This window comes from Staurois parvus, unplaced genomic scaffold (genome assembly GCF_062004578.1).
Source record: "Staurois parvus isolate SC_StPar_1 unplaced genomic scaffold, SC_StPar_1.0 ptg000301l, whole genome shotgun sequence".
Lineage (NCBI taxonomy): Eukaryota > Metazoa > Chordata > Amphibia > Anura > Ranidae > Staurois > Staurois parvus.
Genome location: NW_028318097.1, coordinates 456,021 through 473,733, shown reverse-complemented (window position 1 = coordinate 473,733; position 17,713 = coordinate 456,021). Strand labels below are relative to the sequence as shown.

Below are 17,713 nucleotides of genomic sequence, written 5' to 3'. Positions count from 1 at the left end.
CATCTCATCCCTACATAATATCAGACTCCACCTTGCAGACATATAACAGGGAAATATGACAATCTTACCTCCCAGTTTGTCCTTCATCTATGGGATGTCTCAATGTTCTGTCATCACTGCGGCCATCTTCTGGATTATTTCTTCTGGCCTTTTATGTTCTCTCTTTGCTCACTGAGCAGCCACAATGATGTCATTCTCTCATATGGGCACGCCGCATGAGAGTTCTCCCTGTATGTGGCTCCTACTCTCAGCATTGCACAGGTGGTGGGGGGTGGGGGGGTACACTGCATGGTGCATACACCTTAGAAAATCCCTCCCAAGAAGGGAAAGATGTTCTGGCAGAAGGGATTTACACAGAAGCTCCTACTAAAAATCGAGCAATCTCTGACCTCTCCTTCGGGCCCCACATCCAATCACTGGCTAAATCCTGCCGCCTCAACCGCCACAACATTTCTAAAATCTGCCCCTTTCTGACCAATGACACCAAAAAACAACGTATCCATGCCTTGGTTATATCCCACCTTGATTACTGCAACTCCCTCCTCACTGGTCTACCGTTACACAGTCTATCCCCCCTTCAGTCTATTATGAATGTTGCTGCTAGACTCATACACCTTACCAACTGATCAGCGACTGCTGCCCCTCTCTGCCAATCCCTTCACTGGCTTCCACTAACCCAACATAAAAAAGTCAAAATACTAACCACAACGTACAAAGCCATCCACAACACTTCCCCTAGCTACATCACCAGCGTCATCCGCAGATATCGTCCAAATCACCCGCTCTGCTCCTCCCAAGACATCTTCCTCTCTAGCTCCCTCGTCACCTCATCCCATGCCTCCAGGACTTCTCCAGAATCTCTACCATCCTCTGGAACTCCCTGCCCTAGTATGTCCGGTCAGCCCCCACCCTGTTTGCCTTTAGGCGATCTTTGGAAACTCACTTATTCAGGGAAGCCTACCCCACCTCCACCTGAGAACTGTACTTGAGTCACCTCCATCAGATCATCCCCTGCAGCTATCACCTTTTGTACTACCTCCCCCTTCCTTTAGATTGTAAGCTCCATGAGCCGGGCCCTCCTATTACTTCTGTGATGAAATGTATTGAAATTGTACTGCCTTCCTTTATATTGTAAAGTGCTGCGCAAACTGTTGGCGACATATAAATCCTGTATTATAATAATCATATTTTAGTCCTGCTTTAGTGGTCACAGCTGGGAAATGTTAAATGATTTAATATGCATTTACTGCAGATTCCTCTGTTATACAATATATCTGCATACTGGTGGAATGGTAGATTGGTCTGTGGACAAGAGAAATGTGCTTAGCAAGATACACAATGAGAGGACAAGATGGTTTCACAAAGATATCTGAGCACAAAGAATTCTATAGAATCAGACATCAGAAAACGTTTTTTGGTTTATCAGGATAAGAACTAGAAGCTCATGTGATTTCTGAAAGCTCGCCATTATCAGATTTTATTTTATCTCGGCATCTTACAGGATAATAGTTTGCACGGAATAAATGTTTATTAATAATTTCAGCTCTTGTATCTTATGAAGCAAAGCCATTTGTAAATTTACACCACGGGTCTGTTTATTCAGCAATAATTCAGCAACTTTTTTCATGACTTGTAAGTAAAATCTATGGTCTCCGTGTACATTTATATTTTATACCATCAGCATTGTAATAGCAATAGAAACAATACTGTAGTTTTTTTTGCCAATCTAATATAAGTTTGAAAATCTCCTTTCATGTTGTAAGTCCGAGTCCTCTGCTGGCCCTCACAATTTTCTGGATTCCCAGCATGCTTTTCAGCTTACCCTCTGCTGTTTAACACCCCGGTCACATCAAGCCCGACTTTGAAATCGTGAGACTTACAGTGAAGTCGCACGATTTCTAAGTTGGGGAACCCACCGATTTCAGGTGCAATTTGCAAGACATCTGATACAGCTGTCTATGCAAATCGCACCAAAAGTTCTGCATATACTACTTTTGAAATTGCTCTGACCAAGATGAAACCACACCAATATGACCGCTCCAATTGTGGACAATATGGTGCGACTTGTCATGCAATTTTCACATCGCAGGGCATGCAAATTGCATGCCAAGTTACACCCAGTGTGACCGGGGGGTAGTACATTATTTCTTTAAAGCAGCAGTTCAATCAAAAAAAATAAACTGAAAATGGGACTTCTTATGGTTTTCTTTCAACAATGGCTTTCTTCTTGCCACTCTTCCATAAAGGCCAGATTTGTGGCGTGCCCGACTAATAGTTGTCTTGAGGACAGATTCTCCCACATGAGCTGTGGATCTCTGCAGCTCCTCCAGAGTTCCCATGGGCCTCTTGGCTGCTTCTCTGATTAATGATCTCCTTGCCCAGCCTGTTAGTTTAGGTGGATGGTCATGTCTTGGTAGGTTTGCAGTTGTGCCGTACTCTTTCCATTTTCAGATGATAGATTGAACAGTGCTCTGTGAGAGGTTCAAAGCTTGGGATTTTTTTTTTTATATGCTAACCCTGCTTTAAACTTCTCCACAACTTTATCCCTGCCCAGTCTGGTGTGTTCCTTGGCCTTCATGATGCTGTTTGTTCACTAATGTTCTCTAACAAACCTCCGAGGGCTTCACAGAACAGCTGTGTTTATACTGAGATTGAATGACACACAGGTGGACTCTATTTACTAACTAGGTGACTTCTGAAGGCAATCGGTTCCACTAAATTTTAGTTAGAGGTATCAGAGTAGAGGGGGCTGAATACAAATGCACGCCAAACTTACTCAGATTGTAAAAAAATTTGAAAACCATTTCTCATTCTCCTTCCACTTCACAATTATGTGCCACTTTGTGTTGGTCTATCACATCAAATCCCAATAAAATACACTTACGGTTCTGGTTGTAACATGACAACATGTGGAAAATTTCAAGGGGGTGGAAAACTTTTTCAAGGCACTGTAGATGAGATGAGTGCATTGAAAATTCAGTTTTCATCAATTTTCAAATATACTGTATATACTGTAGGTATGATCGTTTGTAGACTCTACAGCTCTACACTGATTTTACCAGAGAAATGGAGCAGAATACATTTTGGCCTAAATTTGTGATGAAATATTATTTATTTACAAAGCTTTAAAAGATAAACTAAGAAAAATGTTTCTCTTCCAAAACCTTCCCTTTATTTCGAAAAAAAACCCACTGATGATTAAATGTAATCACTGAGTGTTTTTCTGATAGAGAGCCATGGGTCCCATTTTGCATTGAAGATATGCATGGTTTCAGAGGTCTATGGAAAATTATCTCTGACAGCATAACACAGTCAACTCTATTCACGATATGTGAGAAGGGAACCAAAGGGCTTTTCTAACTGAAGGCTACAGACCACTCTGTGGCGACACAGATAGTATGGATCAGTTGAATTACAAGCCAGGAATTGGTGCAAATAATAAACATGTGTATAGATGTCGCTCCTGCGCTATTAAATATATAAAATATATGGTAAACTGCCAGCACTTAGGTGACACAACCCTGGCACCAAACACAGTCAGAAAGTAAATTGTAAAACAGTGCAGCGCTATAAATTCCCTATCCACATAACTTAATACAAAAAGATAAAGACAACATGTGGTGCTGTGATTCCTCCCAGTATATAGATCCGTCCTATTATGTAAAAAACACACACAACAATCTTCATGCAGGTGCTCCCAATTTTAATGTGAATCCACAGTGACAGGGGTGCCCCCTCACCTTCCTGCCCAGGCCCCGCAGGACCACTGAGCCAGACAATTGCCTCTCTGTTATCCTCCCACAACACCTTGGGGACCTCCTCAGCAGTAGTGGTGGTACTTCCTCCTCTGATAGGTGATATTTCCACTAGGTACCTCCAGATATTAATGCGCACTCATTTCCATATGCATCCCACATAAGACAAGAAAGATCCACATAGTGTAAAACCGCATAAACCTTTTATTTAAAAAGCCACTCTACTGGTACTGCTCACATTTTTGTGGTTAAACATGCACATTTTCACCACACCATGGGTGTACTGGCTTGTGTGGATCCTCACGAGAAGGTGGACCAAGATGGCGCCGACGCCGGATATGACGTCACCGCACGGTCCGTTAGGCTCCTCCCACTGGCGTATCTACGCGTTACGTCACGATTGATGGCACGTGACTTCATCAGGATAACGCCCACGTGACCACACCAGTAGTAAACAACAAAGAACAATATAAGCCAAACCAGCATCCTCCAGCCACATATGAGTATTATACTCCTAAAAATAAAAATAAGGGGAAACCCAAGAAGGGAGGGCCACAACAATATTATAGACCACAAGGCCATGGTTATAATAACCAATGGAGACCAAACTACCCACCGTATCACCCGCAGCCGAGAACTCAATACCCCCCAAGAAATAATCAAGGGTATAATCAGGGGGACAGATCATATAGACCAGATTATAGACCACCCAGTAGAAACCAAGATTATGATTGGAATGAGAGGAACTACTATTATCAGGGTGTGAGAAGTCCAATACCAATGTATAACCGGTATGAACCATTACAATATAACCACTCACAGCAAGGTTTTTTAGAGAAAGACAGAGGAGGGAGGAGCCCAGTAAGGGAGCAAAAGAGAAGCCCCATAAGAGGAGGAGGGGATGTAGAGCAGGAACAAAAGAACAAAAGAAAAAGAGACCAATAGGGAGGGGAGTATTTAACCTTAGCAGGGTAGATTTGTCCCGGGAGGAACTAGAAGTCTTGGACAAAGGTTTAAAATACGCCCCTCAGAAAGCTGCCAACAAATTTGATAATTATATAGATATGCTGAAATTTACGAGGAAATTAAATATCAAAAAGTATTTTTTAGGTATCCCCAGTATATCAAATACTACAAATCAAACATCTAGTATAATTACCCACACGAATCTGAGAAACAAATCACTTTTTAATCCGCAGATCCCTAGGAACAATCAGATTGAAGTTTTAAAAAAGATGGTCCAGCAAGACATTGAGAAATTTGAAGTTGCACAAGTTCATAAAAAAAAATAAAAATAAAAGTAGAACGGTCCAAATAGGTATGAAAAAATTGGTGCAGCGAGACAATATAGTGATAAGACCGGCGGACAAAGGGGGTGGGATTGTGGTTCTTTCTAAAGAACAGTACCTTCAGGAATTGAATTCCCAATTAAGAGATACTATCACATATAATATACTCCAAAAAGATCCTACAATGCTTTATAAGAAAGAATTAAAGAAGTTAATAAAAGAAGGGTCAGTGAATAACATTTTAAATAAAAAGGAATCAAGGTACTTGGTCCCGGATACATGTAGGGTTCCACTCATTTATTTATTCCCAAAAATACATAAAGATCTGACAAACCCGCAAGGAAGGCCAGTAGTCAATGGCATCGACTCAGTTCTTGCCCGGCTGGGTCAATATATAGATACATTCCTGCAACCGTTAGTGAAAGATACACCAGCCTACCTTAGAGATACCAAACATCTCATCCAAATAATTGAGAAGATTCAGTGTAATCCAGAATTGTGCCTAGCGTGTGCCGATGTCTCTTCACTTTACTCTATCATCAACCATGAGGATGCTATTACCTCTACAAGGTGGGGGTTAGAACAATATAGTTCATTACAATGGAAACAACAAAAATACATTATTGACTGCCTTGATTTTTGCATAACGCATAACTATTTTTGGCATGACCATCGATATTTTCAGCAAACTAGAGGGGTTGCTATGGGGGCTCGTTATGCCCCCAGTGTAGCTAACCTCTTTAAGGCTTATTGGGAACAAGAGGCAGTTTATTATCAAACCCCACGAAAACTACTTTTATACAAGAGGTTCATTGACGATGTAATCATCCTATGGGAAGGGGATATAGAGAGTTTACAACTATTCCTAAACACCCTTAACAATAATGATAAGAACATAAAATTCTCCTGGGTGACCAGTAAGGAGTCAATAAATTTTCTGGATTTGAACATTGAAATAAGGGGGAATAATTTGGTTACAACTACATTTTTTAAGGGAGTTGACCGCAACAGATATATTCCGTTGGATAGCTGTCACTACCCTCAATGGTTGCTAAACCTCCCTAGGGGACAATTTGTTAAGTTGCGGAGGAACTGCACTAATAAAGAGGACTATGACCAACAAGTTAAGACTCTTGGTAAAAGGTTTTAGGAAAAGGGGTATAAGAAGGAATCCATTCCAGCCACCATAGAGGAGGTAAGGAAAATAGAGAGGGCCCAACTACTGAAGGATAAACAGAAGAAAGAAACATCTGAGGAACAGATACCAATCATCCTTGATTTCAATACACAATACAAAAAAGTGGAGAAGATTTTCCTAAAATATTGGCCTATCCTTAGAACAGACCCAATTTTAGGGAAATGTCTAGGGGAAAAGCCAAAATTTATATACCAGAGGGCTCCAACAGCCAGATCCCAACTAGTAAAGAATGTAATTGACCCCCCAAAAGTAAAACAGCAAACTACGGTGTTTGATCTGAAGGGGTTTTACCCCTGTAAGACATGCTACGCATGTAGGGAGACGAGGGGCACTAATACAAGAAAAAAACAGTTCCAGGCAAATACAGGGGTGACATACACCATAAAAGATTTTATTTCATGTCAAACCAAAAGGTGTAGTATACTGCCTGGAGTGTAAATGCAGATTACAATATGTGGGGAGGACGAAAAGGCCAATGTGGAAAAGAATAAGGGAACATGTGCAAAATATAAAAAAGGGCCAAACGAAGCACAGTGTCCCCAAACATTTTTCCACATATCTTCATAATGACCCCACATCACTTAAATTTTGGGGTATTGAAAAACACAAAGGCCATTGGAGGGGTAGCAATATGGTGAAGGACCTTAACCAAAAGGAATCTAAATGGATCTTTTTGATGAGGATGCAAGCCCAAAGAGGCTTGAATGTTGAGTTCGATCTCAATAGCTTCATCAGTAACTTTTAGTGCTCCATATTAACCGGAAAGCCAAGGAGCAATGTATAAGGGAGGTTTGATTTGTATGAAGAATTAATAAAAAGGATTTATAAGGGTTATAATGTAGATCCTAAGTGGAAAAGAAGAGTACACTCCGATATATAATTAATTATTCAATGTGTAGTGGTTTTTACTGTTGTGGTTCATTGTGTATTTTATTTTAAAAAAATTTAAAAAAACTACTGAATATAAAAAAAAAAAAAAAAAAAATTTTTATTAGTGTATATGAATTATTTTATGTTTTAAATGAGTCTTGCAATATGAGTATATAATGGAGATTGGATTGTAACATCACAACATTGGCGACACTGACAACCAGTGGCATCCAGGAATTTGATAAATGCTAGAGTTTAGGTATACATGACATTATATGCCACATGTATAAGTTAGTGGTTTTAATGATATAAGTTCATTTGAGATATTTTAATTAATAAAGTTGATTAATGATATAGATAATTTTTTTATAAAACTTTTTATAAATAGTCCTATTGGACAGATTAAGGGGTATTAATAAAATATCTTTTGTTTTCCCCCCGTTTTTAACATTGCAGTAAGGGTAGAGTATAGGTTATATTATAAGATGTCCGCATATTAGAAAGTAAGCCTGACTTCAATAGTATGGCAGTGCGGACACCGCCCCTCCTGTTAATTAAGAGGCTGAGAGGATATAAACAGAGACCAGGCCCATAGTAGGCGTATATCCTGATGAAGTCACGTGCCATCAATCGTGACGTAACGCGTAGATACGCCAGTGGGAGGAGCCTAACGGACCGCACGGTGACGTCATATCCGGCGTCGGCGCCATCTTGGTCCACCTTCTCGTGAGGATCCACACAAGCCAGTACACCCATGGTGTGGTGAAAATGTGCATGTTTAACCACACAAATGTGAGCAGTACCAGTAGTGTGGCTTTTTAAATAAAAGGTTTATGCGGTTTTACACTATGTGGATCTTTCTTGTCTTATGTGGGATACATATGGAAATGAGTGCGCATTAATATCTGGAGGTACCTAGTGGAAATATCACCTATCAGAGGAGGAAGTACCACCACTACTGCTGAGGAGGTCCCCAAGGTGTTGTGGGAGGATAACAGAGAGGCAATTATCTGGCTCAGTGGTCCTGCGGGGCCTGGGCAGGAAGGTGAGGGGGCACCCCTGTCACTGTGGATTCACATTACAATTGGGAGCACCTGCATGAAGATTGTTGTGTGTGTTTTTCACATAATAGGACGGATCTATATACTGGGAGGAATCACAGCACCACATGTTGTCTTTATCTTTTTGTATTAAGTTATGTGGATAGGGAATTTATAGCGCTGCACTGTTTTACAATTTACAAATAATAAACATATCGATGGAGAGAGAATGACGGGACCAGACACAAGATGAGAGACTAAAGAAGATATTCTAAGCCATATTGGTTTCAAAACTTCACAATCCCAAAACAAACGTAAGAAAGAGCCCACCACTAAGCAGCCTTTAAAACAACTTTCAAAAGAATCCACATACATATTATGAATTCTAGAAGGAGTATAATACCAACGAGTTATTACTTTCATAGCGGTTTCTCTTGTGGAAATAGAATGGGCGTGTGTTTACAAAGATTCAGTAACATGTTAGACCATTCCACTAAAGAGTATTGGGCACCACATTCTTGTTCCCATTGTAACATGTAAGAGAGTTTATCCGGAATAGGTGATGTTTGTATCACTTTGTAGATAGATGATATAATACCCTTACCTCTAGGAGAAGATTTACATATCCTTTCAAAAATAGGAAATCAGAGAAAACTGAGAGATCAAGTTAAATTTGTTTTTATACGTGTTCCATAGATGTACAGATTGTGCTACGAGAGTGTTATATGGGGCAATCATTGTATGAGATATACTAGATGCCCAAAGCAAACCAGGCAGGTAGTAAGGATAACTTGACCCTGACTCAAATCTAATCCTGGGGACATTAGAGTGGTGAATATTCCATTGTGCAAGTTGAGCAAATCTGGCGCCAAGATAATATGACCATAAATGTGGAAATCTCAATCCACCAGAGGATTGTGAGTTATAAAGTATTGTTTTAGAGAATCTTGGATGTTTACCAAGCCATATAAATATATTTATCTCTCTTTGAATGTAATCTAGAAATTTACAGATTTTTATTGGGGGGGTCTAAATAGGTACAATAGCTTAGGAAGTATACTCATTTTAATGGCTGTCACACTGTCCAGAAAATATATAGGGAATGTTTTCCAGAGTTTAAGAAGATTTGTAATTATTTTATGAATAGTATGGAAATTGTGATGGAATAGGTCACTAAAGGATCAATTTCTAAGTACGGAATTGAATCTTTAGACCATTGAAATGGGAAAGAGATTTTAAGTTTTTCTCTCAGGAGGGGAGATATATTGATTGATAATGCATTAGATTTAGTGAAATTGACCTGTAAACCTGAAAGGGAGGAGAATTGATCAAGGATAGAATGAAGGTTTGGTAAAGAGAGTAATGGTTTAGTGATAAAAAGTAGGGCATCATCTGCATATAAGCAAAGTTTAAATTCTTGAAAACCGTCAGAATATCCTGCAATGTCTGGATGTTTATTAATCGCTTTAGCAAGGGGCTCCATCACCAAGGCGAAAATCAGGGGAGAAAGAGGACACCCCTGACGAGTGCCTCTACCCACAGAGCAAAACTCTGAGTTAAATCCAGGAATTTTGATCCTTGTTTTGGGGGAATTGTAGAACGCTTGAAAACCTTGATTGAATTCACCAACCAAACCAAATCAATGAAGTAGAGTATTAAGATAGGGCCATGTCACGCTATTGAAAGCTTTGTGGATGTCTAAACTTAATATAGCCTAATATAGAGTTCAGATTGTCATCTTGTCTGACATTGGCAGCCAGCCTAATATTGTCTGTAATTGGCCTGTTAGGAATAATTCTTGATTGATCTGGTGAGATAATAGAATGAATAATAGAGGCCAATCTGTCAGCTAGAATTCTACTAAATATTTTTAGATCATTATTAATTACCGAGATTGGCTGTAATTTTGAGGTAAAAAGGTGGTCTTTTTTAGGCTTAGGTAACAATGACATATTTGCCAATAACATTTCGTCAGGGAGATAATGACCCTAAAGAATGAAATTGAAAAGAGATGACAAATTAGGGGCCAAACTGTGGCAAAATTCTTATAATAATCTGAGGTATATCCATCTGGGCCTGGCGCTGTAGAACTTTTTAAAGATTTAATAACATTGAGTAAATCTACTTCTGTGCAAGGTGAATTTAATCATTCTTTTTTAGCCTTTGTAATTAAAGGAAGGGGAATATTATTAAACCATTCCAAAATGCAATCAGATATTATATCTGAAGGAGGGGGCGAGTAGATTCTTATAGAACTTCTCCAACATTTCCCATACTTCTTTAGGTAATGAGGAGATTTTACCCCATGTGGATTTAAGTTTGTATACGTGAGGGGGGCTTATCGTTTATTTGAGTTTTCATGCAAACATGGTTGAGTTGCTATAAAGTAAAAATTTGTCTTTTGACCATTTTACATTTTTTTCTGTCTTAGCTGATAAAAGCGTGTCCAATTCTAATCTCTTATCTGATATGGCTTGAGAGATATCATTAGAAGGAGTTTGAGCATGTATGTTATGTAACAGTTTTACTTCCTTAGTGAGAGAATGAATTTTTAGCCAATTTTCGTTATTTCATGCTGTAGCAATACTAATAAAGTGGACTTGTAAGACAGCCGTATGAGCAGCCCATATAATAGGGATGGATGTTCCGGGTATAGAATTCAAAGAGAAATATTCCTTTAGAGCTGAAGTAATTTTGTTTTTTATAGAAAGGTCAGAAAGTAAGGAGTCAGATGCCATGAGTATGGAGTAGCAGGCATGCCAATACATGAAACGTCCAGTCTGACCAAATGATGGTCTGACCATGCACAAGGATATATATCATCTGAAAGAAAGCCTGCCAAGATTACTGGAGTACAAAAAAATGTAGTCAAGCCTGGCTTGAGTTTGATGAGGGTGTGAAAAGAGAGAATATTCTTTAGCACCAGTGTTATGGGCCACCCAGGAATCAATTAATTGATTGCTATTCAGAAGCCTTACAAGAGTTTTAGGAAAAACTTTTGAGCTGGTGGTTGGGTTACTTCTATCCAGAGAAGACTGAGATACTAAATTGAAATCCCCTCCCACCAGCATATGGTAGTGTCCCTCTAAAACATAAAAAAAACTCCAGAAAAACCACCTTATGGGCCTCATTAGGGGCATAAGCATTTGCCATGGTAAGCTCTTTACCATCCAAAGAACCTTTAGTGATTAAGAATCTGCTTTTAGAATCTCTATACACTTGTTGGATATCAAATGCCAAAGAGTTGTCAAAACAAAATAGCAACACCTCTCCATTTAGAAGAGAACGTGGTAAAGAAAGCTTGAGAAAATAATTTATAGAAATATTTTGTATTTTTATCAAGTTGAAAATGTGTCTCTTGTAACATAATGATTTTTGCACCTATTTTTTTATATTGTATAAAAGCTTTTCTGCGTTTTGATGGGGAATTAAATCCCTGGACATTGTGTGAAATTATTTGAATTACCATTATGTGGAAAATAAGTAACTATAAAACAAAATATTTGATTTATAAAGGTAGAGAAAACAGGGGGTTCTGCACACAATAGTCAATAATGGAATATCTGGAGATCTTAGTTTATAAGCCTGCATTAGTTTGTGTCGAATAGAGAGAATAGAATACAAGATCGGGATCTTGAAGCCTAAGACATTCACGTTACCCAGGAGCTTCAACGAAATATAAAATAACTTGTAAACTTTGTCAAGACAGCCAGCAAAATACAAAAAGCTAACGGACAAAATAAGGCAACATAAATACATAAAAAAATGGATCAAGGATCACATCGGCACCTGATAACAATCTGTTACTTATGGGACTAATAAGTCCCAAATTCAAACTTGGCAATACCTTAAAAAGAGAATACACCAAGTATGAATAGGGCTGCATTACTACGGAATGGACGGGAAGTACCGGCGAAAAAAAATGAGTTATACAACAGAAAGGTGCAATGTCTTAATTGTAAACCAATGTACCTCAGAGGTAGGGAGCGTAATTCTGCATAGAAGGAGCATAACATTAAGCAACAAACTATAAATCATAAAGGTATAACCAAAGAGACAGACCATAATCATATAGCTGTTGTATGAAGAGGACAAAAGACAAAACACAAAAAAAAGAGGGTCTTTCGCTTCAACTTATTCAACTAGGTTTTCAACACTAGTGTAGGTCTACTTCAAGATCAGTCATAATGATGTAGTAGACTGTAGTAATTAACTTTTCATCTCATGGTGAACATGACATATGTCACATCTGGAAGCCAGAGTGAACCAAATTGGTGTTGGACGAGGCGTTTGGTGGTCTAGGTGATGTGTCAGCCTCATGAAGACTAGAATATCAAGTCCTTCTTGCAGAGTGGTGGCAACATATATAGAACCATTATGTGGAATGATGAGTTTGAAAGGAAAACCCCATCTATAATGGATCCTGGCTGAAGCAAATTATGTTGTCACTTCTTTCATTTTCCGGCGTCTCTCTAGTGTAGCTGGTGAGATGTCAGGAAAACTTTGAATCTTAACGCCATCTAAGAAGAGGTTTTGAATGTTCCTCGCAGATCTTAATATGTCTTCCTTAATTAAAAAGTTCTTCTTCATGCAAAGAACCAGATCTCTCGGAGGTTTATCTGGTAGCGGTTTGGGGCGAAGATCCCTGTGAATGCGATCACAAGTGAAAGCTGTGGGATCCTGGTCAGGTAATAGTGATTTGAATAACCATCAGATCTGTAACTGATTCAGGGATACCACAAATTCTGAGATTGTTTCTCCTGTTTCGATTGTCAAGATCTTCAGCTTGGGCTTGAACTAATGAAAAGGCCTGTGAAAGGGATTCATGTTCTCTGCTGAGATCTGTATAAGCCAGGCTGAGTTCATCATGTTTCATCTCAAGCCTGTCAGAGCGCCCCCTAGAGCAGCTAACTCCTGTGAGAGAGTGTTGGAAGTCTTATGAAATTCTGATTGGAATTTAGCTGCTATTTTATGATACATATTCTCTAAACTCTTGTCAAGATCAACTTTAGTGAGAGAATTAGAGTACTCAGGATCTTGTGGAGTGATTATTGTATCATGATCTGATGAAGGTAATATATAGGTGGAGCTGAGAGGACACCAGAACCATCTTGAGCCATGTGTGATTTTTCCTGTTCCTGCATAAGGTATTGAGTTAGGGATTTCTGGGCACTCTTGTGCTGTTTTCTCCTTGAGGCAGGCATGCACAGGATCTGAAGATCGATGGGGTGATAGAAGAAATGTAAATATCTATCTGAAGTCTGTCTAACATGGCAGGATTCCTGTCCGGTGTGCAGAGCTGAGCCAAGTAGCTGCTGCTCCGTTCCATGCCGCGCATGCCCCCCCGAGTAACTATTATTCAAAGTGTGACTATGCTGAAATCTGAAACATAACCTGGGCAGGAAGGGGTGAAACAGTCACGTCTTCAAGTGGTTAATCAGGGATAATAGGGCTGAATGATGTGTGCCTAAATGTCATCATCTCTGGGGATAGAGGAGAGCAGTGAATGTGAGTGATATAAGGAGAGGTGGTTTATACACCCAATGCTATTTTTTTCAAAAGATGCAGCCATGTGCAGTGAACAGAAGGCAGCTTCAAGAACAGTCAAGTCCAAATCCAAGGTCAGGGAAATCATGGCTCCACATTGAGCACACCAAGCTTAGAAAGGCCCTATCAATATAAAAAAAAAAAAAAAAAAACTTTAAAAAAGGAGATATAAACCTTAAAATGCCACCCTAAAACAAAGGCCCACTTTTTAATAGGATGCCATGTATTACCAAAATAAAAGAAAAAAGCAGTTTATTGTAAAATAACAGCCCTGTCAAAAAAAAAGAAAAAACAAATATGTAAAAAAAAAAAAACACAGAGTAACTGAAAAACCCTAAATTATCTCCACTGAAAAAAGACCATTTTTTGTTAAAGTGAATAATGATGAGCAGAAAACGCCTGGGTTTTTTTCAAGCATTGTTCAGAGAACATGTTTTCGATAGTTTCTGAACTAATAGACAAGGAATTGTCAAACAAATTGCATGGGGATTGGGCTCTTTCACTGGCTGTAAACCCTTACATATACCAAGTGAGGTGACCAGCCTCAGGTGATACTAGAAGTCCAAATCCTCCTGTATAAGTTGTAGCTGTTTATCTGCAGCCCTCTCCCCTCTACAGCCATTTAAAGTGTAGAATTGACACAGCTCTTCTGAGCTTCAAGAAGGCTGGAGGCAGAAATCTGATGTCATACACTGCACAGCGCAGACAGGAGAGCAGGATATAATCTGAGATCTGAGTGAAATGAATGGACACACCCCTCTGCACAATCTCATAGGGAAACATGCACAGCTGAGGCCGTCAATCACAGGCTGTGTGCTGGAGGCCCCTCTCCTATCACCTGTGATTGCTTATAGTCAGGGAAGCCTGCCAGAAATGACTCAAACTCAGTGCTTTGGATTGAGACAATTTAGACACTATCGAAAAATATGCTTTGTTCATTTGTCATGGTCCAGGTTTACAACCATTTTAAATTATATTTGAAAGCACTGATTTTATTAATACTCAAAGTGACACATTTAACATGAAAGTTTATTTAAATGCCATGCCTGGCGGGTGCCCCGACACTGCCTTTGAAGTGGCTCATTTGTATGATGTATACAACCTACTACATCAACACCAACATATACAAAGAAAAATGAGCTTAAACTGCTGGCAAAATAACAGTTCCCAGCCTCTTTGTTCTGTTTGTAAACAAAGCAGCCGGGGATTCCATTCATCTATGCCAGACCCTTATCCTAGATGTGGGACTGGTGTGGATGTTAATGTGTTAATGGTAGACCCACCACAAAAAAAGGCTTGAGGTGCCTACCAATTCACACCAGGTCCATCCAATCAAACTCTTTCAGCGGGTGGGCAAACATCAGGCATCGCTTTTTATGATGGAAAATGTCAAAAACAGTGTCTTTGCTTATTTTTTTACAGTTTACATTTTTTAAATACATCACTAGGAGTATTATGTACATTTATTCATTCATATGAGGATGCAGTATCTGGGTGCTCCATATTGTTAGAGGCTTATTGGAATCTGGAAGCCCCCTTTGTCTGCAGACCCTAAAACCACAGGGATAGGATTGTAGGAAAGAGGCCCTTGTTCTCATCAACATGGAAACAAGGTGCTTTGCCAGGGAAGAGGGCAAACTTTGTAATGTACCACCTCATGTTGAGGGCCTGTGGCTTCCTGTCAATGGCTGACCAACACCAAGACCTTGGGAAGTCCCTGTCAGAGCAGATATTGCATGCTATACAGTGATGTAAGAGTGGCAAGCTTGGTCAACAAACAAAAGTTAAATGAAACCTGGAGGTAGGCTTTAAATGGTGAAGAGACTAATGGAGCCTGCACTCCTGGAATGGACAGAACTGGGCCACTGAAAGGGTTTGTATACTGTTTTATCTATTACAGAAAATACCTTTTTGGTTTCTTTAGACTACAGGTAGTATGCAATTAGGAATAATTATTTTAATACATTAGATTTTTAGATATTTATTGAATAAATCAGATCCCCCAAGAGATACAATGACTGTTTGTCACATGCTTATTCATCAGCTTACACAAGTGGCACTTCTAGCTGTAACTGTCTTAAAGACAAGTGTTATCATTGTAACCAAATGTACAGAATTGTGAGATATCATCGACACACATCCAGATATGAGTAGAATTTATCTGATTCTGATAACAGCTCCATCCTTCTACTGAAAAAGATTTGTTATTATCAGTTTCACAAACTGCTTCTTCTTCCATTGCTCGGTGCTCATCCTGCAGGATGGAAGTCCGTCTACTTTTACCTCTCCTCCTTCTACATGGGGTCACCTTGTTCTGTGCACTGGATGGGGACAATATGACGGAGGGTGAGTACCCAGTGGTAACAGATTTATTCTGTCTAAAATAGACTCATAAGATATGGAAGGTCAACAAAATCCACCAACAGCTATGCAAAATGAGGACCCACATAGAGAATCCATTCACATAATTTCCAGACAGGTAGACCACCACATTACACAGGGGTTGGTAAAATAGCTGGGCAGTCGGATCATATCTAAAACTAAATCTTCCTGTATGTGACCAGCATGATTCATAAAGTCCATGGGAAGACACAAGAAGATGATGAGAAGATCAGACCTTCCTTACAAGGTTCCAAGCTATAAATGCAATTACAATATGATCCGTATCCAATCAGATTTATAGTTATAGATTTGTTATAATACAATAGAGCTTTGGGTTTTTATTGCATTTGCTAATTTCCCAGCATCAGATATACTAATGAAGAAGGATCTTCTCAAAGCCTAGCAGGGAATTTCCAAAGACTGATGTGCAAGGAACAGGGAGGATTGAAGGTTGGTTGTGCAATAGGTTCAGACAAATTGCTAGTGAGACTGCAGTTCCATTTATGTTTCCACCAATCGCTGAATATAGTTGCATAGTTAGTCAGGTTGAAAAAAAAAGACTCAAGTCCATACACATTCAGCAATAAAATAAATAAATAAATAAATTTCATATAGAGAACCCAATATCCACATCTGATCCAGAGGAAGGCAAAAAAACTCTATATAAAGCATGATCCAATCTGCTCCAGCGTGGAAAAGTCAGAGATTTCCTGGATCAACAAACCCCGGTGTTATTATTTATAATTCCAGTTAAACTTTTTGCATTTAGAAATGCATCCAGCTCTTTTTTAAAACAATCTACTGAGCTGGTCAGAACGAGTTCTGAGGGAGTCTATTCCACATCTCTTACTATGAAGACAGATCTGGGGGTTAAAACTCTTTTCCAGCAGACATACAGAATGCACTCTTTTCCTTTATGATGACCTTAAAGTAAATAATTCTAAATCAAGTTTACTATATGAACCATTTACAGTATGTATTTATACATGGTGATCATATCCCTCCTTTATTCTCCTCTTCTCAAGAGAGAATAAATTCAGTTCAGCTAATCTTTCCTCATAGTTGAGCTCCTTCATGCTCCCAATATCATTTTTGTGGATTGGAACCCAAAACAGACCTGCCTATTCCAGATGAGGTCTACTAATGATTTGTACAGGTCAGATGATGTTTTTCTCACTCTCTCTGGAGCCTATACCTCTTATACACAAAGAATTTTGCTTGCTTTAGAAACTGCAACTTGGCATTCTTTTTACTAAAACTGATAAAAGAAAGAACCACACTGGGAATAATAATCTAGTAGTCTATAGACCTACCAACCTCACCACTAAGAGAACACTGATGCTTGGGGTACATCACTAATAACACTGATCCTTGGGGTACACCACTAACAACACTGATCCTTGGGGTACCCCGCTAACAACACTGATCCTTGGGGTACACCGCTAATAACACTGATCCTTGGGGTACACCGCTAATAACACTGATCCTTGGGGTACACCGCTAATAACACTGATCCTTGGGGTACACCGCTAATAACACTGATCCTTGGGGTACACCGCTAATAACACTGATCCTTGGGGTACACCGCTAATAACACTGATCCTTGGGGTACACCGCTAATAACACTGATCC

General features: G+C 39.3%; 1 protein-coding gene across 1 annotated transcript in view; it reads left to right on the top strand.

Moving 5' to 3' along the window:
* The first annotated feature begins 15,927 nt into the window (after positions 1 to 15,927).
* LOC149457847 (uncharacterized) overlaps positions 15,928 to 17,713 on the top strand; it is a 192,233-nt gene continuing 190,447 nt past the window's right edge. Inside the window, 1 exon segment of the mRNA XM_089683085.1 lies at positions 15,928 to 16,045. Coding sequence (XP_089539211.1) covers positions 15,961 to 16,045 — 85 coding nt within the window. The 5' untranslated portion in view covers positions 15,928 to 15,960.